Source organism: Thermobia domestica, chromosome 2 (assembly GCF_964235325.1).
Source record: "Thermobia domestica chromosome 2, izTheDome1.hap1.1, whole genome shotgun sequence".
NCBI lineage: Eukaryota > Metazoa > Arthropoda > Insecta > Zygentoma > Lepismatidae > Thermobia > Thermobia domestica.
In genome coordinates this window covers 118871355-118898846 of record NC_137455.1, presented here as the reverse complement: position 1 = coordinate 118898846, position 27492 = coordinate 118871355, and the positions used below count along the sequence as shown (strand labels likewise).

Here is a 27492-nt window from a genome sequence, read left to right as displayed (position 1 = left end):
GGCTTGTTTCGTATCTTTCTAATAGAAAGTTTGTGGTTAGATATCGTGTTATCTATAGTTCACGATAATTTCTCCGATATCCCCCAAGAGCCTAACTTGGGATTGCTTCTGTTTCTTTTATTTGTAAATGATTTGAACGAGTATATTATTTATTTTCGTATGTATTTGACGACTTAAAAATTATCGTTCTATTGATTCTCTTGATAACTGTGCTGTTATTCAAAATAATATAGATAATGTTGTTAAATTGTCTTGCAGTAATGTCATACCTTTAAATTTCAACTAAACTCTTAGTGTTACTTTTTCCAACAAAACAAATCCTATTTAACGGGTTACAACTAAAAATCTGCACAAAATGTGAGAAGATAAAAGCAACCAAACGACAAATGGAAACTATGTTTTAACGTTTATTTACAGTATATACATAGGCAGAAACGAAAATGCTAATGACACATTGCAAATGGTCCGTGATCAGCTACAGTCCGCAAACGTGTTGGAATAGACGCACAGGCTGTTTGGACGCCAGTTGGGTCAATTTCCTTTGAACATTTGCGTATTTTTCTTTGAAGCTGCTGAACAGTTTTTACCTTCCAATTATGTTTGTACACCATGTCACTCAATTGTCAAAAAAAGTCTTCGATTGGGCGGCACTAGGGCAAGTTAGTTGGATTTTTGGTTTTGGGCACAAAAGGGATGTTTTGGGACATGAGGTACTCCTGAACCTTTCTCGCATAATGAGAGCTGGCTTTGTCAGGCCAGAAAATAAAATTGTTGTCAGAATGATATTTTCGTATAAAGGGAACTAAGATCTTTTGAAGACATTGCTTCACGTACACATCTTGATTGATTGCTAACCCACTAGGCTTGAAATAAGGATGCGACACACCTTTGTCCGATACAACTAAATAAAGCATCACTTTGCTTTCAAATTTCTGCTTGCCTTTATATTTTATATTAGAAGGAGTGTGTTGCTTGTCTGAGGAATAATAAATGTCATTTCCGGGCATTTGGGGTTTAGCAAGGCTAAAGTAACTTTCATCATCCAAAACAAACGATTTTCCTTTGCAATTTCTGACCATCCAACGACAATTTGATTTCACAGTTTTTATTTGCGTGTCTGTGTAAGATGGAGCTTTTTCCTTTTTGCATGCTTTGATTCCCATTGATTTTAATGTTTTAGATATGTATTGTTGTGAACACTTAAATGTTTTTGCTGCGTCGTTCTGACTAATGTTGTCTTTCTTGTCAAACATCTTTTTTAGTCTTTATTTATTTTTATTCGTCATAATTGCTGCCTTTCGACCACTTCCTGCTTTTCTTTCTATTGTTCCGGATTTAAGTATCGCATAAATTGTTCTTTTTGGCACACCTTCAGCAGCAAAGTGTTTCACACAATATGATTTCCCCAATTCGTGATGTTTTTCGTGGAAATTTACAATGCGTGCACGGAGGGCTTCTTCTTTTGACGTCATTTTCTACCAGTTACTTCGCATCTGAAGGAAAGCAAACATAGTGTGAATTAGACAGAGTGTACAATCAACATACCAAAGAATAGCGATGACTGTGTCAATAGGTTTTATTTTATGACTCCGCACATTTTGTGCAGATTTTTAGTTGTAACCCGTTATTATACATATGTTTTTGATAATATTTCTGTTAAGCATGCTGAGTCTACTAAAGATTTGGGTACAATATTTGATAAGTTATTATTTAACAACTATTTTAAACATATTATCTCCAAAGCAAAGAAGAATTTAGGAAATATCAAATGGATCTCTAGAGATTCAGTGTTAATGAAAACGTATTACCTTGTATCTCGTTAATGTTACGAAGTCATCTTGAATACTGTTCTAGTGTCTGGAACAGAATCGTACAGTACTTTTACAATGATATTGAATCTGTTCAAAATTTATTTCTTTCCTGGTTACGCTGGAAAATGAAGTTTTTGTCACTCAAAATCAATGATGAATTTAGGTATTAACTTAAACTCATAAAACTATCAGAAAGAAAAACTTCATATGATCTTAACCCGTCATCGGTCCCGCCGTTAGAAAAAATCTAACAATAATACATTTTTTACCTGTAACATTTTTTCTTCTCTTTTCTTCACTGAAGTTATTTTTAAAATACCTCCCCTACTCCTTCATTGTTGTATCGGTGCAATCAGTAGGGGTGGGATAGCTATACGTAAATGGATTTCTTGTTTGCATTAAAGATAAAATGGTGTGTTAGAAAAAATCTATACACGCGACCGATGGCGTTACTCCATAAGACGCGACTGATCGCGGGTTCAATTATTGCATGAAATTCTAACTGACAAACTACAGTTAATTAATGACATCTTTGAGTTTAATGCCACCCACGATTACGCCTGTTAGGCTAAGAGAGACGACGATTAAAGCAAATGAATGACGATGGAAGAATTGGTGGAATGAGAAAGTGGAAGGAAACGGAAGTATCCCGAGAAAATGCATGAACATGATGTTGTCCACTACAAACTTACTTGGTCGGGGATCGAACCAGGGACCCCACGCACCAGAGGCAAGCGCTCTACCACTGAGCCACTGTGTCGCCTACAGTTAATTAATATTGTTAACTTGCATGTTCCTTACACAACTAGTAGAAAGTATCACATTTTTAAGTGTGTACCTAGTTTGATTGGTGTGCCTATCTATAGGTGTTTGTCTACGGCCAATAACTACTCTCGTCTTATTAATATATTTATTGGAAATTTTGGTATTATCAAGGAACGATTTACCATATGTCACTCTTCATACTGTACATGTGATAATTATGTTTGATATCTCTATGCATGCTTATTTGTTTTTGTATCTGCATGAATGGCTGATCTGTTATTTTATTATCTTTCAGTGTGGTGTTTCATATGTACAGGAAATTGTTATTATTGGACTTATGTTTATTATTTCCTGATGAATAAATAAATAAATAAATATAGGGTTCCCACATATTTGGTGAGCACAATTCCCTCACTTTACCAGGTTTTCCAAGTCTATATACAGAGTGATTCAAAATGATGTGAACGATTACAACTCCTTATAACTTTTTTATTAATCATCCAAATAGCCCCCTCTACTCCAAGTTTTTGTGATAAAAAAATGAAAATAGTACATCACAAATGTTCTATGTGGGCCCCCTTTGTTACCCTGCATACATCTATTCGGTATTCCAATTCCGACCAGACCCGTTTCAACATGTTTGCATCAACAGTTTGCACTGCCAGTTCGTCTACATCTTGGGGTAGAGGGGGTTTATAGACAATGTCTTTTAGATGTCCCCACAGAAAAAATCGCAGGGGGTTAAGTCCGGTGATCAACGTAGAAGCTGATGATCATTTTTACCTGACCGCCCAATCCAGCGATGTGGCAGTTTGTTGTTGAGGAAATTTCTGACATTGTGATGAAAGTGACTTGTAGCTCCATCCAATTGATAGATGAAGTTTGCACTGTCATGTTCGAACTGTGGCATAAGCATTTGTAGAAATGTTTGTCCAGTCACAGTTCCTTCGTCAAAGAAGTACGGACCATAAACTTATGAAGATGAAATTGCACAAAACACATTAGTCTTCGGTGAATCACGCACAATTTCACAGATTTGGTGCGGCTTCTCAGTTTCCCAAATGCGAACATTTTGTTTATTCACTCTTCCTGTCACATGAAACGTAGCCTCATCACTGAAACAAAGTTTGCCCAAAAAATCATCATCAACACTGCACAACTCTTGAAATGACTTACAAAAAGTCTTACGACACGTGTGATCATTAGGTGTTAAGTGTTGTAACAACTGCACTCGATACGGATACGGATCTTTAAATGTTTACGCACTACACGCCAAACAGTTGTTTGAGGCATTTGAAGCTTTTTGCTAACTCTCCTTGTTGACTTTTGTGGGCTGCGTTGAAAACTGATTCGAACCCTTTCGACATCTGCCTCAGAAGTGGACGGCCTACCGGGCAATTTTTATTTACAAATGCATCCCGTTCTGTTGAATTTATCATATCACTTACGTATGGAGTTCTTTGATGGTGGATCTATATGAAATTTTGCGTGGAACCCGCGTCGAACACTAACAACAGACCGACAAACGTGAAACTGTAAAACGCAAAATGCTCTCTTTGCACCACAGGCAGCCATCTTGGAACTAATAATTCTGCCACCTAGCGGATAAATTTTAAACTACTACGCTCGTTCCAAACAAAACTTAGGATAAGATTGAAAGTATTTCCATAGAGATTTCATTGTTCATAAAGTATTATCACTTATAGAACGTTTCCTTATCGTTCACATCATTTTGAATCACGTTGTATAATGTAAAAGAGCAACTACATTTTTTTCTAGACTAGAGGATTCTTAATCTACTATGCATTTGCATGTATATAGTATGTGTGTAGGTAGGAAATTTTTGCTAAACAAACTAATTTATTTTACAAAATATCCATTACCAAATACCCAGAAAAATGGATTGTGAGAATTAAATATCCGTCCTTTTGATTACCTGACTTTTCCAGGATTTTTTACGCGTAAACGAAATTTCCTGACATTTTAGGTTTTCCAGGTCGATGGGGACCTTGTATTATTATCATTATTTAGTGACGCATCAGTACATTTCCATACACAAAATTACCGTTAGATGATTCGTGCTGACCTGTCAACCTTGGCTGTCATGTTATTGACAAATCTGGATAGTTGAGTCTTTGTACTCTCGGACTGCATGGCATGATTCTGGTCCACCATATCTTGGTCTACGTACACATTTCCATCCCGTCTGAACTGTGCTATAATTTTGATTACTGGCAATAAACCATAACACAGTAATGATGGCGTGCTGACTTCTTCCACTCTCCCATTACCAATTATGCGACTTCGCGCCATCGTTGTCACTTCCTCGTGACAGTGTCACTTGCAGTACTGCATACTTGCACCATCACTTACGTCATACCCATTGATCGTTTGAATTAGTTTTGTATTTCCACAAAAATATCCTTTCATTCATTTCTCAACTCCAGATTCATCATCAAGACTCTGAATTAGTTTTGATATATGTAAATCAAGAATAGATCTGAGTAGAAAAGCTCTGAAATTTCTTTACTGACTTTTTCAACTAAGTATTTACGCGAAACACCATTCTCTGCTATAAGTGTAATTAGAATAAAATACAGGAACCGACTGGACTTCGTTGCTGCTCTGCCTTGTTGCTTCAACATTGGTGCACGAATTGACAAGATTTTAGTAAATAAAAAGCAACAAATATCGCATTGAGTTAATAATGCATTTTTAGGGAAATTACATAGTTGTGTGATTCTACAAATTTGAAACCCAAAAGTAAAATGTAATTGTAACTCTCAAGTCTATAATTTTAAATTCGTTATTTCAATAACAAATAACGTTAATAATAAACACTATAATTAATCACCTACTTTGCCGGTTCGCAACATTTCTCCCTACCTTTTGCCGGACCCCGAGTAGCAAATGGTTGAAAAACACTGCTCTAGGCCCTTGTCGTCTCGTATATATTCTCCAAATCCAGAAAACAGAGACCCACTGCAGTGAAATTTGAGACTTGGTGAAAACAGTGATCATTATAAAGTGGGATTTAAATCCAAACAAGCGGCAATAAAAAATTGAGTTCGCAAGTTGCTACCGCAGCACACGGCTCAAATGCCACAAACAGATGCAAACTGTGTACGCTATTTTGCCGGTGAAAGGTGGAAGTTTGTGGTCAGTTTCTATGAGGCACACATTTATCTGAGTAACTGCAACTAAATCCGGACAATATGGCACTACTTTCGGGGAAAAAAATTCAAACCATGGTACAAGGAAACGGTGGAAATTTTTACAATAGGTTCATAATAATTGCAAAATTCAGTTATAATAGCACGTAAACATTCGCCGTCTAGCTAAAAATGTCGAAGTTAACTCAACTGCGACTATCTACTCGTTGTATCGCACAGAAGTCTCAACTCTCTATAGTGCAGAGTCTCAAGGTATGGCTATGTCAGGATAAAGCGTCGAGGTATACATCTCCTTCTATCCGCCAACATTTGGGTAATAAGGAGCGCAATGGTAATATATACCATCCCGTAATGCGACAGTTCTGTTAAATCACCGGACGTCTCACCAATAGATTACTGAGCTTTTCGGTTGATGAAAAGGGCCCTTAAACGCAGACGATCTTGCATCGTGGACGGTCTCTGGAAAGTCTTTCAGGAGGAGTAAACTAATGCCGACGTGACTGTATTTCGCACCAACTTGCTGTAATGGAAACTCCGTTGCAAAGCGATAGTTCGAACTCACGGGTATGGTGGCATGGTATTTTATATGGTGGCATGGTATTTTATATGGTGGCATGTTTACTTTCGTTATCATACATCGGAAGCACCTTCTATTCAGGACTGAAAACCACGGATCGTTCGCACCAGATAAATGTTTTATCAATGAATGAATAGATATCTTTTTTAAAAAAAATGTTACTTTCGCATTCTGAAAAAAATGTTTAAGCTTATATTTTTCTGTACGTTTGATTTCACGTAATCCACAATTACGAACTCAACTTTAAACTACATGTTCTTTAATAATTAAGGAACACATAAACGTTATCATACTCACAATTATGGTGTGTTTCGGAAAAGCTGCTCTAACTTTTCGAACATACTCCACAAACAACTCGGAGTAGCCGTTAGCTACATCTAGACAGATGTATGTGACCTCTGGGATCTGAGTAAGAATTTCTGATAGTCTATCGAAGTCTCCCTGCGCAATACCAGAACTTGCTGCAATATATGGCAATGCTTTAGGGTGCTCTTTAGCAAAGTCTAACCACTGATCGATTGAGTAGTACTTATGAATAGTTGTGAACAACCCATGCTGAAAAATAAAACAAAGAGAAAATTTAGATCATCACTAAATTAGCACAGAATTTAAATCAGCACGATTTATATTCAACAGCAGATCAATCAAAATTTTGTACGGCATTATAACAAGACCTATTTCCTACAGATACACTTCTTTGGTTAATCCGTTCTTAATTGTTATAAAGCAAAATAAATACAGAATAACGTTAGAAATCACAAACGCATTGTCTAGTGAAACAAATAACTATTTGACATGTATAATTATGAAAGCCTTCTCATCAAATGACGAGACATGTTGGTTAAAGAAGTCACACGCACTGAACCCTAATAAAAATTTGACAATGTAATAAAAAAAATGTTAACTGATTGAAGGCATACTTGGTTACCATAAACATAAATCTAGGGAAATATCTAAGATATGGGTAGAACTTTTGATTGACATGAAAGTGACCAATTTAACTTTTAAATTATTGATAACGAATTTTTTTAAAGAAAAGCAACGAAAGAATTTTTTCGAAGTTTGAACAAACGAGGGTGTAGATAATATACCATTATAACTGAATTTGAATCAACTTAAGTAAGATTCAAATTCTTGTTAACATTGTTGTTTGTAAAAAAACTGGGAAAGTTTGAAGGTTTAGAAAGTTCACTAGCGGAAATTGATAGCACTTCGTATTACCAATTAATTTGAAACAAAACTAGACGGCACAACCATACACTACGGAAAAGTATTAGTAGGATTCCTTTTTTCCCAACAATGACGCGAATAGCTATTCTGATCAACTGACATACATTATAATAATACACAGAAATAACAAGTAGAAATATAAACACAGAGTTAATAAAAATACAAGAAATGTATAAAGTTATATGACATTATAGATATACTTTTATTGAAGGGAGCGAATAAAATAAATTAAAATAAGTTCGCTTCAAAATAAAATAAAAATAAATTTCTACATGTTGAACCCCGAATTGCATGGTACAAATGCAAAAACACTCAAGTCTATTTAAGCTCTCAATCTCTTTGCAAAAACACTCAAATCTATTCAAGCTCTCAATCTCTTATTTCAACAAATAAAAGCAACAAAAACTTCAGTACAATCGATTGCCTTACAGAATAGAAATCATAAGTTACTTATTATGAATCAGCCGTTCTTAAGAAAGCTAATCTTGAAGATTTCTTAGAATCATCTGATTCTAAGAAATCATAAGAACAGCACTCCTTGAACTTCGGAATTTATACGAGGATGACAAAACGCGACATGACACTTTTTAACCATTTTCTGATTTTTCGCTCCAGTACTTCACTACACCAAGATTTATATACTGGAAAACGTTGATAAGGACCAGTGGCGGCCTCTGAGGCAGTGACGCCGTGACATGTCACTGCCTTGAGAGGTAGAAGATTCAGAATATTGAAAGAAAGCGAGTTAAATATCATAACTGCTTCTGAATTTCTTCCTTTTTCTGCCCGCTGCCGTATCTATTTAGTCGCAAGACCTAGCGCGAAAGACCTGGCGGTGGCAACTCTGCTTCGGTGACTGTCACCAGGCCCTTGCTTCTGAATGCTGTTTGGCATAGTGGTATCACCATATACGCGCCCTATCAGCTGTGTACGGGAAAGGCTTTCCAGTGCTTCTAGCTCGTGACAACGAAAGCTTGTCACGCAGAATCCGAAAGCAGCCGATATTTCACGATCTCATATACACTGCTTGGGGGTTGCGGCGGGTTTCTCACACCAGGTGGAATTTTCAGTCTCGTGGAGTAAATACAGTTCACGAGTATCGGAAAGATCTAATTGATGTTATGTTAGCAATAGAAAACTGTGAAAATATAACATTACAAACCACCTTAACTCAATCTTCCGCGTACAAGCTATTATTAAATGAAGAAAATTTCGTATTTTGGTTGACTTTTATCCACAAGATTATGCCACACGTAGAAACTATTTTCAGCCAACTACAGAAGAAATGTACTGATCCTGTCAAGGTTCGAGAACATCTGCATAATTTTGAACTTGGTATGCAGTCAGTCAGAGAAAAAAATTGACAACATTATTCAGGAAGTAGGAACCGAATTAGAAACTGCAAGAGAAGAACCATGTGCAAAAAGACGGCGAAGTGAGGCGTTCTATAACGACAAAAAACACAAGCATTAGAAGTTTGTGATGCAATCCTAGTGGAGATCAAATCTAGATTTCACTTTACTGAGCACCTTGTAGCTACGAGATTATTTGCTGTAGAAGAATTTGACAATTACAAAAAGGAGTTCCCCGATAATTATCTCAGTGAGATGGTTAAAAAATATCCCTTCTTGGAGGAAAAGAAATTAAAAAGCGAACTTCAAGTGTGCTATTCGAGACGCGAACTGAGAACGGTGTCTGGCGCGGTGTCATTCTTAATGTTCATTATAGACGATGAATTGTGCGACATGTTTCAAGAAACAGTTAAACTCTTAAAGTTATTGATAACTATGCCAATGTCAACAGCAGAAGCAGAGAGAGGTTTCTCGATGTTGAACAGAATAAACACTTTCCTAAGAAATACCATGAAAGAGGAAAGATTAACTGAGTTAGGCATGTTGTTATGTGAAAAGACATTCGTTAATGAGATAGATAATTTTAACCCCCCCCCCCCCAAAAAAAAAAAAACGACGTCTTTTCCAGCAAGAAAAATCGTCGCCTGGAGTTTCAGTATCGTGCATCTTAACTAGTCAACCAAACGTGTTCAGTTGAAAGTTCGAAGAGAATAAACAGTGCAAGTGAAGTGTTTCTTTTGAAACAGTGTACTCGTGTTTTATACAATATCAGTGTGTATGTGTCTTTTTTATCAACAAGATAAATAACAAACTTAGTTAAATAAGAGCATCTCAAGATTTATTCCCCAAATTTGATTTCTGAATTCACTTCAATATATAACTGACTGGCATGAAGAAGAATAGAACTTCAGTGAAAGGAGCAAGAGAACCAGTACCTACCAGATTACTGATAATGTAAGCACAATCGATTATAATTAAATTGAAATTCTATATATGTTCTAATAATAATAATAATAATAATAATAATAATAATAATAATAATAATAATAATAATACTATAGTTCTGTCACTACCTAATAAATTGTCACCAGCCGCCACTGATAAGGACCATTAGTTCCATTACACAATGAAAACACAAATATATATATATATATATATATATATATATATATATATATATGTTACCTTTGCTAATGCTACTGCCATCTCGAAGGTTCCAACCGTATCCATGTTTGACGCAATGACAGGAATTCCATTGAAAGTTTGCTTAGAATTTCTGAATGTAATTTGCCGAAATAAATTAACCTACGAAAGAAACGACAATAATGAGTAAGTTCTAAGCATCTCTCGTGGTATAATGATGTCTAGAGAAATGGAAAACTTGCTCACTTATACCAATAGTATTCGTATGTTACACTATCATAAACAACGGAATATACACAAATTGTACTAATGAACATTGTTGAAAGTACTTAACATGAATTTTAACTGAAACTTTTAAATCTGGTATTAGAAGATTATTAAAAATAAATTTACGAAGAATGTGTCGTATAGTGATCAGCTTATGTTAAACATTTACACGAGCTTACAAATTACGATACGGATTTTAAAAAAGAAATTAATATGATTATAAAATTAAGCTAGGAAAATGGATATCATTCTGGTGCGTTGGACGAAAGGCATTCGGCAGTATATATATCTATCTATCTATATATATATATATATATATATATATATATATATATATATATATATATATATATATATATATATATATATATATATTTTAAAAAATTACATCTGACTAAAAAATCGAAAATTCTGTTGGATTTTATATGAATCTCTATTCTTATGTCTGACATCTTCGTGTATACTAAAAAAGTTGTTACATTATACCTTAGTATAATGTATCATGGTCCGTGATTTTTTGAACCACCTGTATATTTATGTTCATACTTCGAGTCAAAAGACAATCGAAAACTATCGTAAATCATTATTATATTTTACGGTTTAGTTTTAAAAGTGTAATATTTAGCGAAAAATAGTAATATAGGAGAACTAGTTTCCATAAAAATTACATATAACATAATATCTTATTATTATTGCATATTTTGTCCTTATTAAGTTATGTGGGTTCAAAGGTTTCTTATAGGTTTTGTACTATTTTCAAGAGAATTTACATGTAGGGAATCTTCGCAAGGAAATTCTTAAAATTTAATTTTGTAATTTCTTCAACATTTCATTCTGAAATTCGGCCAAAATGTCTTTTTGACACATTCCTTTGTTTAGGTAGAAATTATTTCTCATTGGAGCTTAAAGAAATCTCAGCTTGGTTTGATGCTCATTCCAGATTTTATCATTGGTTCGGCTTCTTTTGATGTGTCGAGATTTAGGTGCTATCCTTTTGTTGCGTCACCAAAGAACCAATTAGCTCTCTTCTCCTTGGTATTCTTTGTCTTTACAAAAAACGTGTTGGAGATCGGACATACAATCTACTTCCTCGTCCATAAATTGTGCAGAAAGTGAGAAAATTACCTCAGAGTTTACTGAATTTAATGTGAACTGTTTTAGTGGTCGTCTAAATCGGACTAAGTGGTTGGATTTTTGATGAAACGCTCAGTGGACGGTGGAAGGCCATGACGGTCTGATCTACAAGTAATTATAGTTTGGAGTTTGGTAATTATTTTGAGAGTACCACTGAAGATTTTCGCTAGGAAAATCGGTGCAAATTGCAAAGCAAGTAAGTAATCATATTTATTATGATTCAGTGAGACTGAAAAATGAAGCAAAAATCTGTGGTTTAGTGTGCTTTTAACCTCAAAATTTTATTTGGACTAAAGTGATGGCTTGTATGTCCATAGTGATCGTGTATGATATTAACATGCAGTTCTTAAACGAAAATTCTGTTTCCCTAGAGACTGCGATCAACATCCATCTATCATGTGAACACGGGTCCTACGCGGGTGAGCCGGTGGAACGGGTTTTAAACAGTTTGATTTGGTTGTCGTAATAAACAGGTTTGTGCTCCTTGTGAGTGCAAATCTCCTCCCAGTATTATTTAGTAACATTTCGATAATGTAATTCAATAGGAAAAATACTTCACTAGAAGCTACAGTTTACTCTGATGTAACAAAGATACTGCTCCTAACGTATAATAATAATAATAATAATAATAATAATAATAATAATAAAACACTTTTGACTTGTAAGCAGTAAATTTGAATGAAAATATTTAAGATTCCCGATTACGTATCATATTCTTTGAAAAACTGGCGCAGGTATACTTTGTGGGTGCATCATGGTATCTTCTGGCAACAATTTCTTTTCGATAACTCGCGGACGTTATCCAATCCTGTTTAAAAGTGAATATAACTAAAATATTTAATACCGCATTTCCTAATTTCGTCTGGAAGTAATTATTTTTAATTTTTCTTATTTTAGTTCTGTTTGATCCGTAATGTTGACATTATTTACGTCTTTGTAACTCAGGTGTGATGTGGGGGCTATGTTATATGAGTGACAAATTTTCTCTTGTAGTAGGTTAAGTTAGTTTAGGTTAGAGTAGGCTAGGTTAGGTGTAGGTTAAGTTTTACTATGTGTTTATATATATTACTTTTTTGTGTCAAACTATGTCTGGGGTAAAAATATAAAATAAAATAAAAAAAACATAGCAGACTGAAGATGCTCCGTGCATACAGTGCAGGTAGAGAAAATATTCGTAAATCCTGAAGCCGGAGTCACTGTGTAAAGGCACAAAAGTGAAATAAAGTACAGTAAGCTTGAAAAGTTCTAGCCCACCAACCAAACTGCTAAGTAGTTGTATAAAGGAAATTAATTACGTATACTGATGTCGGTTACATGTCAGTCTCTTATTAGTAATATTGATTCTCAAATGTCAACATTTTATTTTTTATTATTATCCCTCCAAAATGTTTTGATTCAATTAAAGATTTTGGTTGCATTAGAAGAATGGAACATTAAATACACGTTGCCAGATTTCCTGTAAACACTGAAATCAAATATCAACTTGTAGAACCATCAATATGAATGATTTTTTTAATTATTATTTTCTTAAATCAATACTGTTCAAGATGTAGTTGTAGCATTTGTATAAACTCATAAAATGTTTCTTCAATAAAATGTAGAAGTTGTAATCTGACAATTTTCTTTTCAAGTAGAATTGGGAATTTAAAATGTGTATTAAGCTAGAAAAATATATACAGTAAAATCTAGATACGTAGTCAAGGTGCAAAATACATGAGCAGTAACAGAGGTATTTTAACTTTCAGTGGAAAGTTAAATTTCACAAGTTTCAAGTATAAAAGGGTTTCTTGGTGCGACCGACGTGAGGCGACCGAATACTGTGATTTGTTTTTTTAGTTTGAGTTTTCGTTTCCTTTACTTTATTTATTTTTAAAATCCCGTTCCGTTAAAATTCTAGTTAGAAGTTGTGAATATTTTTTTTTTCTTTCTGGTAGGGCCATTACACACACAAATTTCAGTTTCAGTAGCTATCATTGCCAACTCAACTGGGAGGCTGACATTCTGTGTCGGTAGTTTGTGGTTCGCAACCTTTCTCACGACGGGTTGCAGACGGCAGACTGCTGGCCTGGATGCCGGACTTCGAGTTGTGATGTAAGATACTCTGGAATCATCATCTTTGGGCTAAATTTGAGTTCCATGTTCCGGGGACGATTGGTCTGGTGAATGAATTAGTGATTGTTGGTGGCATACCTGCACGGGGCCCCGTAGGTGTCGCGGCCCACGGTCAGTAATACATTCTCACAGTCCATAGTCCTAAGGAAAGTGAACATCATCACACAATTCATTCCACATTATTTTATTCACATTAGTTATTTATATTAATATTTTTTATGTAAAAAAGTACAAAACTCTTCCTTAAATCTATGTTCAAAACCGCCCATTAGTACAGAAAATACTGTAAGTGATTTAAAATTCTAGTTTGTAGACAAAGATTCTCTCATCCTCGATTGTTGTTGTTGAATTGAATTTTAGTGCTCCTTTCAGCAGTAAGACTCTACGAGACGTAGTTCTACAGCTTAACGTGGAATCCAAACCGTATAATCGAATCCGAATCTCCTGCGACAAAGGCGCGTAGACTCATCAAATAGTCACGAAGGATCTTATTCTCATTCTGGAATTTATGGTATACAATATGGGTGCGGCCGCACGTCCATTGGTATGACTAAATATGACTAAGCATTAAGATACATTAGGGCTTCAAAAGAAGAAATTCCAGTTACATCAGGTTTCGCCAAACATTTATCTACTAAGAATCACAGTACACAAAGCGTACTATCAGACAGCGACGGATTTACATAAATCAGCTTCACAATAGAAACGAATTTGACTTTCTTCATTAACAAAAAATGCTGGGCAACACCGATAAAGGAAATGTGGTTAAGTACTGGAGCATCATTATAAACAGCTTTTATTGATAAAAATTACAACTTTCAAATTCGGTAACAGCCACATAAAAAAATCTACAATTGTGTCACATTATTCAGTTACAAGATCTACCATCATGAAATAATTTGAAGATGATACCAAAACAGGTTGTTAAGTTTGTGTAATGTAAGTTACTGTGTACATATCTCTGCAACCAAATCAAGAGATTATTGGATTTTGTCTACATATAAAAGTAATTTTTGTGGTTCTAGTGTTGTAATAAAGTATAAAGAACTTTTAAGTTGAAATATTAATAATAACTGATCCCTTCATAAAATGATCTGACTGCGCATTTCTTTACTATTTACAAGTACGAAACGAAAAAAAAATGCATTTCATTGTTTGACTAACGTTTATTATTGATTAATATTAACATACAACTTTAATTCGAACTAGCTGTAGCTACTGAATCAAATCCTAGTTTATAACAACAATAACAATAATAATAATAATAATAATAATAATAATAATAATAATAATAATAATAATAGAATCAAACGCAATAATTTAAATTTCACTCTGATTTAAAACTTCTACTGATTTATAATTTCAGAGCTCTATATAAAATGAGAGTAAAAGAACGAAAAAAAAATACGAATCTCTTTAAAATACATAAATTAGAAATTCTACAGATTCTTGCCTAACGTACAACATGACATCATATTTTCCTAAACGATTTTATTTTCCAAGGTCGTCTTATTTTTATGCATTGTTTATATACTACTAAATACTATTTACTTACGAATTAGTACTAAATATACAAAAACTACTTAATATACAATGCATAACATTTCTTTGTTCAGGTATTAACAGCACAGAAGGGATTAATTCATCTCTTTCTTCCATTACGAGAAGATGCTCCAGAACAACAATTCCAGAATTTACACCGAGAAAATACATTTGCTACCAGTAAAGAAATGTAATGATCAATGCGCTTGGATCATTACTCAATATACTCTGCATATTGTTCGTCGTATAGATATGATATCTATCGAGACAAAAGTCTTTTTGTATACACCAGGGCGCAAAATTTCGAAGTCAGACGCACTCACTATGCTCCCATTCAGTGACCATTATTTTCGTGCGAAACAGAAACTGCGCAGCCCTGTGTGTTTAGGCAGAAATTATTCTTACTGAACACTGATCGTCAGCTCTAAATTTACAGTCCCTAATGGTGACCAGAAATTTTTCGCCCTGGTATAAACTATGAGTGAAAGTAAGTACAAGAGCTCCTTCGTGGCTAAGCGGTTAGCATGCGCGTCTTTGGCGCGGGAGACCCGGGTTCGATTCCTGGCGGGAGCTCCTGTGGTTCGGATTCCACGTTAATCAGTAGGTCCACGTCTCATATAGCCTCGCTGCTGAACGGGACGTAAAACTCAAAAATCAATCAATCAAAAAGTAAGTACAAGTGGTCACAAATAAAGCGGATAAATCGAACTGATAATCTAGTAACCCACACTCTCATGATTAGAGATGCAAGGGCTCGGGAAAATACTGCTTTTTTGAAAAAAAAAAAAAAAAAAATGCTTCGCCTTTTTGCTTGGGAAATTTTGGGCTTTCTTGAAAATTCTGCTTTAAGTTCATAAAACAGACTTTGTTTAGCTTTTCTAAAATATAAAAACCCATTTAATTAGTTGCTGATGCCGATAACATAAAATCTCAAAAGTATACCATGAATTTTGGGGTTTATAAAAATCGGTACTTTAACGAATTTTCTATTCATTTATCACATATGTAATAATCTGTTACAACCTATCATGTGCTTCGGACCTGCAAAATTGGTCAAGTCCCGAATTCTGTAATGCACTGACAGTTCCTTAAGCTTGTTTAGAATCGGAAAAGTACCGAATTTTCTGTTCATGGATCATATCTGTAATAGACTGTTCATCTGCGCATTTGGTTTCCAAAGCTCTAGATCTAGAATATGTAACCACCATCACGATTTACCCAGTCCTGAAGGTTTAACAAGAGGCATTCAACATATTATTATGGAACTCTACCTTAATAATAAAAAACAACTATTACCACGTATAACAATACGTTTTCAGGGTATTGAAAAAAAAAATCAAGGTTATATTAGACTTATTTATCATCAGAAGTTTCCAGATTCTTGTTTTGTGGCCAACCAAGAATAAGAGTCAACATTGTTTAGCTTAATTAGTACTAAAATAAAAATAATTAAAAAAAAATTTCATAAATTTTAATTGTATAGATTATTTTTGAAATTATAGAGCTGAATTTGTATGACTATTTATTCGTGCCAATCGTTAATTACAATATTAAACATTTTAAAAAAAAGCAATATTAAACATTTGCCTCCATCGTGGTATCTCGAAGATACTCTATCAACATTTTATGAAATTATGTTATCATAACGGTTTAACATATTCAGATTATCAGACATGATTCTCAACTTTAATACATATAGGAAACTCTTAATACTAACACAAAATTTGCGATCCATCCTCTCTACTTCTATATTTATAAATAAACATCTTAATTGAGCGTTCGTTCTTTATGATATCCCTGTCGCATATCAAATGAAATACAAACATAGGCCATATCATTACTACTACAACGTCATTCTTTTAACTTAACATGAATAAGTAGTATTATTACTTCACATTAGCCTATTCATCATTTTCATAATACATATAACGTGAAAAACACTGTTATCAATGAAGAATGAAATATTTACAAATGTATAGTGAGTGAAAAAAAAAAAAATCTATTCGACAGGTTCAAATATTAGAACGCCTTTCCAACTATTATTATTTTAACGTATTATTGTTTCTGTTCATAATCAGTTAAGCTTGAATAGGGATGGATACGCGTCAGGAATCATATTCTAATTGGGGGAAGCAAGTTGAGACATATTCCAACGTTACTAGTTTCGATGAGGCAAAATATATGTTTAATGGATTGGATAGGCACGTAATTATAATCATGGCTCAAAGTAAACATCTACCTACCGAAGGAAGAAACGAAAGAAAAAAAAAAAACGTTGCACGAAGTGATAGTTCTAGAAATAATGATATTAAATCCAAAGGTATGTCCAAATAAAATTTCACCGGATCAGCACAGACCGATATCAACATCAAAGAATACGTAAATTTTCTTTTAAATTTTCCTAACCTACAATACTGAATATATGTTGCGAAAACAATGTGACAAGACACACGAAAGAGAATTTTAAATTACGAGCACGTTACGAGATACTATGAAAAGGGCACATCACTAAATAATAAACACGTTAAAAGTACAATTTTCCCGATTTCACGCATATTGCGCATGTAGAAATGTATTACAAATCAATATTAAAGAGCACCCGATGAAATATGGAAAGCGCACATACAAACTATATTACGAAATAAGATCAAAAGGGCACACGGCAAAATATGGAAAACACGTTCAAAGTACAATTGTTACCGGCTCTACACTTACGATATACTTTTCCCTAACCTACACAAATGTATTTTAAAAGAAAGGACACAGTAATATATATATATATATATATGAGACACTCTCAAAGAAACTTCATCATCATTACCACTTATCAATGACATACGTTACGGAGCATTTAATATTCTAACATAAACCGTCAAGTTATCACAAGTGCGTTGAAAGTGAAGTTCCCCCCCGGCAAAATAAAATATATCACATGACAAAATAAAAGGCACATATTAGATCTGGCATCACAGACAAAAATTAAATTCTCTAACCTAACCAAAATATTATGGGACACTTCTTCTTTAAATTCAAATTTAACCTACCTACAGACACATATTAGATTCGAAAGCACAGACAAAATTTAATTTCATAATCTAGCCGACATAAATATTATGGTTCACACATTTAAGTTTGACCTAACCTAACCTACAGCAAATATTTCACAAAATAAAAACATCATCAAGGGACATGCGTTTAACTGAGCTTACCTAACCTAACATTCAAAAATCTTAAAGTACATTACTATGGAAGGGTGCGTGCAAAGTAAAGGTTTACCGTATCAACACACAAGATTTTCAGGTTCACGTATCAAGTACATAAGATTTCGTACTTCGATCATACATGCTTATGGCATGCAATCATTAGTACCTAAGTGGACTATGACAATGAGCTTGAAAGACGCGTAACGCTTTTCGATTTAACTACGCATAGTAATCTTGAAGCACTTCATGATTAAACAAGGAAAAACAAAGAAAAGATATTACCAGTTAGGAAGTTCCACAGGTTATGCAAGTCCAATCTTTCAGTTCAATAGGCAGATTTCGTATATCCACTTCTTAAACTTCAAAAGAATTGATGCCACTGGATCACCAGTTCGATACCCTACAGTCGTAGGAGACCGTCCGTGTGGCCCATTGTCGTCAACTTTGAAGAATTACATCCCCCTTGCCATCACTATACTTCACCAGTAATGGCGGAGATGGTATTTGGCGGCCTTGGGCCTAACGGTGTTTAAATTAATTTTGAAGTCAGGCTCCTCGATTTTTCTTTTCCTTTTTCTTCTACTTATTCAGGTTGACCAAAATATTAAAATTTAGACAAGGTTGACTTCCAGAAGTGTTTTAGCTATCAAATTTTCCCAAATTTAGAGGAGCCTAACTCAGACCGCCTTCTGTATTCTTTATCTCATGGTGGTGAACTACGTCATCTTTTTCACAATACCAGACCTTTATAAACGTGTTTTCGATACTAGATATGTGACCACGATTGAAATAATATTTATAACCATTACATGTCAATACCGACACTTAGCCTTCGAAACAAACTGATTTATACATGGTACTTAATATCCGGATTCTATAATTTTTAAATATGATAAAAAAATTTAACTCACCTATATTTGTCCGGTTTCGTTTACGCGGTTGTCATGACACTAAGTCGATCTAACTACAAGCTTGTCCGCCATCTTAGTTAACAACGATTACTTGACAGCGATTCGAGTGCCCCCTCGTGATGATAGCCAGAAGGAGTACCAAATGAACATCAGAATAAACAACAAATGCACATCAAATTGATAATAGGCAGCATGACAACTGTGAACCACTGACAGAATTATATAAGGTAAAGTAAAGTATAAATTAAATGTTACTATACAAGCATATGAATGAAATTAGTGCAGTAACGCGAGCAATTGCAGAAAAGACAGTTCGAAATTTAATGGTAAATTATTGGTGTGTTTGCATCTTTCATATAAGACTAATCACCCTTTGCACCATTTATTTCATTGGCAACGAAACAAATTAACGTCAAAACAATCTTTAGAAACATTAGGGCGCAGTATTACAATACAATAACCAACTTTAACACTGCGTAAACCACCGGTAAACATTAAAATACGGGAACCAACTTAAACAGAAATGTAACCGGTAATCGGTCGGTTACACACGGACCCTTTGGAGTTCTAGTACCTATTTTTAGGTACTAAAGTAGTATCTTCATTATTCGATTAAAAAAGAACCAATAAAACTTTTTACTTCGTTTTTTTTTTTTCCAAGTCTAGAGGCATTGTAGAACACGTTACGTATGGTTTCACGCCTTTCTGCGTCGATATATATGAGGTGATGACGTCATAACAAATATGACGACATAAAAAATATATTTTAGGCCTTTTTGGCGGGCTTACTTTTGCATTTAGAACACTGAAATTTTGTACAAACATTCAGTCCACTGAGTAGTATTTATCAGATTTTTTTTTCACATCTCTGTGTTAACACTGGGGGTCCAGAGGGGCAAAAGGATATTTTTTACCAATTTTTTTTTTCGCTGTTTCCGCGATTCAAATACATGATGAAGACATGTGAACGGTACCATTTAAAAGGCAGTTCTATTCTGAAGAGAATGAAGGACGAACATGGACCTAGGATAAATAGGAATGTCTCAGGAAATTTTTACCTGAGATTCTGTTTTATACCGGAATCTGGGGTATTGTGGGTTTATTATTTTTGGCGGGGTTACTTTTATATCTAGAAGATTGAAATTTTGCACAAACATTCAGTCCACAAAATTGATGTTTTTCAGATCTCTGCGTTAACACAGGAGGGGTCCAGAGGAACAAAAAGTAAACGAAAAGGGATATTTTAACAAAAAATCCTTTTTTTCACGATTTTTCCCGCCTCATGTACACGATGGAGACATGTGAATGGTACCATTTGAGAGGCTGTTCAATTCTAAAGAGAATGAGGTACAAAACATATCGGGGCCTTTTCCAATAATCTGGGGCATTGTGGAGATCATTGGTAAATAGTTTTCTCGCCATTACTATTCACGATAGAAGCTTGAAATTTTGTACATACATTTAGTGCATTCCTTAGTATTTTTCAGTTGATTTTTAGATCTCGCGTTTACACAGGAGGGGTCCCGAGGGGCTCAAAATTTAAAAAAAAAAAAAAAAAATAGAGAAAAATCCCCATTTCTCTCAAAATTTTCCGCCTCAGACACATAAGGAAATGTGAATGGAACCGTTTGAAAGGATGCTCTATTGTGAAAATACGAGGTATAAACCATGATCCTACGATAAATAGGAATGATGCTGTAGCCACTTGACTGAAAGTCTACAATTTACCTAAAAGAAGGCAGGAATTGAAAAGGGCAGGCAAGTCAAGCACAACAAACATGAGTGAGTGATGAGCTTTTGTGCTTCTATCGGGAAGTTTGGGATTCAATTCCGTATTCGATCATTCTGGCAAAAAGTTGCTCTTAATTCCATCCGTCAATGTAGAGATATTGCGTGTACTGTGAGTCCTGGTCGACTTTCTTTCTTATTGTTTCGCCAGGTGCTCCCTCTGGTACTGCTAACAGTGACGGAGGAACTACCAGTGATTTTGTGCCCAGGTATGAGTCAAAAGCAAAAAAACAGTGCCTCATTCTCGTTTGTTTTCTCCTCCTTTGTGGTGATATTCACGTAAAAACACCAGTGCTTTCAATATATATTATCAAAATGTTCGTAGTATTAAAAACAAATTACTTGAGTGCTCGTTGAACCTAGGTGAGATGAGAGAACTGGATTGTTTCGCAGTGACCGAATCGTGGCTGAATTAATCAGTGAACGACAGTGAAATTAGCTTTTCTAATAATTTCACCATTTGTCGTAAAGACCGCATAACTCGTGGAGGTGGAGTGGTGATTTGTGTAAATAACAAGTGGAAGAGCAAGAGAAGACTGGATCTTGAACGGGATTGTGAACTTATTTGGGTGGAAGTGTTTATTCCAAAGCGTCGTTCTGTTTATTGGGTGCTTCTATAGCCCGAACACGAACACCCCCCAGCACATCTTAGAAGCTTGCCATGACTCACTGTTACATGCGATGTCACACGGTGACGCCATCCTATTGGGTGATTTCAACCTTTCAATCACGTGGCAGGACAGCAAACATGGCGTCGCTAAAGATGGAAACGACAGTTATTTCATGAACAATTTTATTCATGGACTTGGTCTAGGTCAACATAATATGCAGAATACTCGCAAAAGTAGCAATCTTGACTATATTCTCTCTAACTTAGAATCTCGTTGTGTTGTCCCATGCAGAAATATTTTTCCCTCGTATCACGATTCCTTGTATGTTTCTTTCGATTTCCTCCCCTCCACTCCTACGAACCAACCCCTCAAAAATAGGTCACAACTTCTTTGGAAGAAAGCCCCCTGGGGCGACATCTGCCGGGCTATTGAATTGTTCCCTTGGTGTTTGTTAGAGGTAGGAATGTTGACGACGCTGAGGACTTATTTACATCTGTTGTCCACTCAGCCATGAAGGACTTTGTGCCGGTGAAAGGAATTATTCTCAGAAGCGACCGTCCTATTAGCGACAGGAACTGTTATCTGTCCTATGAGCGACCGATTCATTTACATTGAGATAATGGAAGATATGATTCCATCTCGTAAAATGTTTGCCTCTGGCGTTATTAGCGCCCGAACAACCTTGGTATGAAATATGTACGTGCCAGTGATAATATTCGTCAAATATATTTTTCCTCTACTGTGAGTGAAAATAAAACTTATTTTAATTTTGAGTTAGATTTGACATAAAACATATCAAATAACTTAACGAGACAACAGGGATATTTCCATGAAAAGTATTATCCTATGTAATTATTGAAAATCCAGTTGTAATATCCCCTTTCTTCAAAAGCTCTGTTTTCTGTATTTAATTTGATTAAAATCCAATCACACACTAAGCACAGTAATATATTTTATTTTGAAAAACTTAAACGTGTAACAGTATCGCCAATCATCTACTTTTTAGACTTCCTAAGACTCTATGAATAAAATAAAAAAAATAACAATGATAAAAGACAGCTTTTGAGATCCCTTACATCTGATTGGCTATTCTCAACTAATCCCACCAATTACAATGCAGTTCACTCTAAACATTCCAAAAGGTAAACAAACTCTTTAAACTACCTTCCCTCCTATTGTAAGCTACTAAAACGTAAACTAATTGCTTAATTTTCCTTCCCTCCCTTGTTTTGAGTTATACATAAAAGCTTGTCGTGTAGCAATCTGAAATAATCCCTTATAACTAGACGAACTGTTAAGTCCTGCGAGAGATTTGTAACTTGTGTGATAATTTCTTCAAATACACCGTATTTTAGATTTCTTTGATATCCTCAAGTGGTGAACGCCTTTCTTCCATGGGCGCCCGATGGGAAGGCAGGGGTCGCCCTCCTGGCTCACAAAAATGTATACGTAATATAGCAAACCACGTATATTAAATACCAGATATACCAGACGTGATACAGCAACCATGGAGATGCCCTTCCCTAGAAAATTTTCTTCGGGCACCCATGCCTCTTTCTGATTTCTTTCTTATGCCATAAAGATATTCAATCAGAATCATAGACAAAGGCGGAGCTACTCTAAATGTATTTAGTTAGTTTTCCCCTTGACAGAGTCAATGTATTCATAGAAATTAATTCAAAAATATAATATTAGGAAAAACGTATAAAAGATTGTTAATGCAATGAGAGCATTCTCACGTATTTCTGTGCCTGACATACTTAGTAGCAGCAATTAAATTTATTTCCTTCATATATTGAAGATAATTTAATTTCTTTTCCATGTGTCCGAATAGTTTTGTGAGCCACTGTACGAGCTTTGATTTTATACAGAAACAGGAGACAAATATAGTATTCATGATCTTATCTGCATGTCCAATAGCTTACATTAGCATACTATTGCTCTTGGCACGAGCTTCAGATTCGAATCCAAGTAGATAGTCATGTGCACTACTTTAATGTTAAGCTTCAGATACACACCTCACAATTTAGGTGCTCAAAAGGTATGCTTAATTTAAAAAAGAAAAAAAAAGGTTTCATGAGCAAAATTCCTAGGCAAGTCTTTACTTTAGGCAAGGCAGTGACAATAAGCGATTCATCTGAACCGGTTCCCGCAGGTACAGCTCCCAAGAACGAAAGACAGAAAACAACGTGCCCTGCGGGGCTCTAACCCGTCTTTACTCGCTGACGCTCGCTCGGCAATACTGTGTCTCAGGAATGGCAACGACATTAGTGAGAAAATATCTATGTGAATAAGGAACAGCAAAGAATTAGTGACAACCTGTGAATAATATTAACAGTCACAGAATATCACTGCCCTGCCCAAAGTAGAGTTCCCAATTCCTATTTACCAAATTACCAATTTACGATTGTCAAATTAACTATGATAGTTACCCCAAATTGGGGAAGATACTAGCACAAAATATTAACTATGCGTGTCGATATCCAGAGGGAAGCGGATGTATTGATTTATTCAAGTTTCCTAACCTTTACTATTACAGAAAATTACAACCTACACTATTCTACACCTATTATACGTAACGAAAAAATATCATTAACAGTAGGAGCTATAATTACTTACATCAGCTCTGCTCTTCAAAGTACTTCTTTTTGGGCGTAAAAGTACGTCTTTAAAGTCAAGTTTGACGTCATTTACAATATTTGGCATTTTTATTATTTAATTAAATAAATTACTGTACTAAATTCAATGCTGTTCCATCACACCTTGTGACTAGTATAGATCACGATCACACACTGACACACTCGCATATGAACAAAAGAACAACTACGACCGTACAAAACTCTATGCCTATGCCGCAAAGTTGCCAATTCAGCGATGTTGTTGCTAAATCTTTCGGCTAATTAGGAAAAAAATTAATAGCGACAGATCTGGAGAGTTACTAAAGAAATTTAATTTTGATGACAAACGTGCCATTTTATCACTATTAAAAATTTCCTGTAATGAAGTACCACTACAGGAAGACTTCATGTAATATATTAGCAGCTTCACAAAAAAGTGATTTATGTCTGAGTATTTGGCATTACTTCATCAAACAATTCTATCAAATTTAATTCAACACAATAGTAACAACCTTTTCTCGTCTTAAAAAAGTTTTCCTGAACAAGGGGAAGTTCATGTAGCTAAAGGAAAAGTATATAATGACTACGTAGAATTCTACGTGGCTGAATGGCAGGGGCGGATCCAGGACCGACTTCTGGGGGGGGGGACGGTGGGTTGTCATATTGCTACTTCTAAGGGCTCCAAACTTTGGGATGGGTTTTATTTATATATATAAAATAAGAAAGATTCCTCTTCTGGGGGGGCGATCGCCCCGATCGCCCCCCTCTGGATCCGCCCCTGCTGAATGGATAGAATAATGATTTGGTAGTTAAGAGGTTCATGGTCTCGGAAGCTGAAGATTTTTAAAATTCATAATTCCGCAGATCTTAAGATCTTTCTCTCTTTTCGCAATCATCTGATGCTCCAAAAGAGTTCTTCACCTTAGTTCGACAACTGCCTGATGTGATTCTTACAGTTCGGAAACTTTCCTTCTGTTTCACAAAATCACAAATTTTGTCATAATAAGGATGACGTTCCTTAATTTTTTTATCCAATTCTAAACTTGCATATGTAAACCATTCCCCTCTGTCTCCATATTTGAATATATATCTCTCTCAATGTCATTTAATATGAACACACATGGTTTGGAATCAGTGGCGTATTTACGATTTTGTTTCGGGAGGGGCTTTGCTAACTTTCGGGGGGGGGCTTTGCCTGGAAATGTGAAAATTATGCAAGATATTTCATTTACTTTACTATACTAAGTAAGATTTCGGGGGGGCTTAAGCCCGGAAGCCACCCCCCTAAATACGCCACTGTTTGGAATGAAACTTTCGAATCTCGACACCATATGTAAGCGTCTAGCAATGTGCTATCATAACTCTATAGATTTGTTGTTAAAGGCAGTGTCATTTTAGATTTTGTCTCTGCCGACATGAGAGTTTTGCTTTTTATATCAGTATTTTATTATACATTTGATCAACAATATGTGTTTATCACACTCAAGGGAGGGGGGATTTACATCCTCCTATCCTGGTAAAATGACGCCCCTGGAACATTTGCTTGCAGTTACTGGGAAGCAAAATGAAATTAATCATTGAATAACATTCATTTCTGTCAGTAATTTTTAGAGCTCTGTGCTCGCATTACGGACTTTGGGAAGTACAAAACCTACTGCCGTGATTGACAATGCCCATAGATTTCACAACGAGCATCTTCCTAGCTTGATGTGATATGCAGTCTTTGAAAGGCGTTTATGAAACTACAGGACCATTTTCTGACAACGTTTTTATTCAGACTCTACAAAGGTATTTCAGAACAAACTTGTTCTACTTTTGGCAACACTGCTATACCGGGTGTAATTAGATGCTATGTTCACTTCGTTTGATGGCGGTGCCAATCTGTACCTGTTAGGGATGTTCCCGGTTGGTATTTCTTTCGTTTAGTTTTTATTGACTTGTTTGGTAATTTTGAAACTGGGAAAGACAGAGGAACAGCCATAATTATAGCATATAAATCTTAGAATCTAAAAAGTTACTATTTTAAATTATCATGCAAAGAGTTGCTCTAGCTGTGGTCGACTACTGGCACTTAATAGTACAAGGGAATTCGTTTTGTGATATTTCAGATGCCTAATTGATGTATGTTGTAACAACTGTTGTAACAACGTAATTGATCTATATTAATACACATTATGTTGTGTAGGTCAGGTTTAAGCATACCTCTCGAAATATTTTAGAAAAAAATAATCCATTCACTGATTTCTTTCTTACTATTCACCAAAAGATTTGCACTGGGTACCATGAAAATACCCAGCTTTATATACTGTAGATTAAATTCAACGTGACCACTAGAAGTAATTGTTGAAAAATTACAATTCTTTAAAAAATTTTGTATAAATATAGCGTCCGAACATATGCCATAAAAGCTATGCTGCAAACAAACTGAGCCAGATGACTGCTATAAAGCACGAGTACTATCACTCAGGGCAGGGTAAATCAGGTGGCCGGCGTGTGGTGCATTCGAAGGGATCAAGTTTCAGCGACGGTGAGTATGCACATAAGTCAAAGTAGCGAAAAGAAGTGGACTTTCGAAGTTACACTAGTTCTATAGCACTTGTAATTGTTTCTTACTAGTAACGCAATGCTTGTAAACAAAATACAGCTCTTGTACATTGTGCAAAAATACCCTGCCGGCGAGAAATAGTATCTGATACAGTCATCTTTCATATACACACACTTATTTTAACCAGCGTAAAGTATTTGTAATGATTTTACACTTGTAAACATAAAATACAGCATTATTACCTGCTTTCTAGTTCTGCCGGCAGCAGATATTGTTCCTTATGAGCATTTCTTTCCATTCAAAGTAATAAATTTTACAAAGTGTGGTGTGTGTAAAAGCACTCATTATAGGCATTTTTTTAAATTAGGGGGCCAGTTTTATATATATATATATATATATATATAAGTTAAAATTTCGGAATTACTCGAGCAGACGGTTTTACCAAATTTTGACATTTCTTACGTTTTCAGGTTAGGATACGGCTTGTATTTCTTTTAGCAGAGCATGCACTACATGAGAAGGGCCATTATTGCTTGCAGACTGACATCAGAAGGGTTTAGTATGAATACAGTGTGGACGTGTGGCATGTAAACTACAGTGCATAAAACATGAACCAACTTATGTCAGGTGGACACTAAAAGCACGATTGCTATCTAACCTAGTCAGGGCAGGAGCGCAGCAGGGGGACCCGAGCTGCAGCGAGGGGGTGC

The 27492-nt window shown here is 35.2% G+C and overlaps 2 protein-coding genes across 3 annotated transcripts in view; one reads left to right on the top strand and one right to left on the bottom strand.

Annotated features, from left to right (window-relative positions):
- The window catches only part of LOC145675033 (GMP reductase 1-like), a 64454-nt gene extending 40016 nt beyond the window's left edge, over positions 1-24438 (bottom strand). The window contains exons 1-3 of the mRNA XM_081745402.1: positions 24239-24438; positions 10094-10213; positions 6624-6881 (exon numbers count right to left, since the gene is read on the bottom strand). Coding sequence (XP_081601528.1) covers positions 6624-6881; positions 10094-10213; positions 24239-24325 — 465 coding nt within the window. The 5' untranslated portion in view covers positions 24326-24438. The remainder of the gene's footprint in view (positions 1-6623; positions 6882-10093; positions 10214-24238) is intronic.
- Positions 24439-26022: 1584 nt separating this feature from the next.
- The window catches only part of IntS8 (integrator complex subunit 8), an 80385-nt gene continuing 78915 nt past the window's right edge, over positions 26023-27492 (top strand). The window contains exon 1 of one of the 2 annotated variants that reach the window (XM_081745392.1): positions 26023-26142. The gene's annotated coding sequence lies outside the window, so the exon portion shown is untranslated. Of the gene's footprint in view, positions 26143-26208; positions 26765-27492 lie in introns of those variants that run through there. The other variant, XM_081745397.1, reaches the window with a different exon arrangement.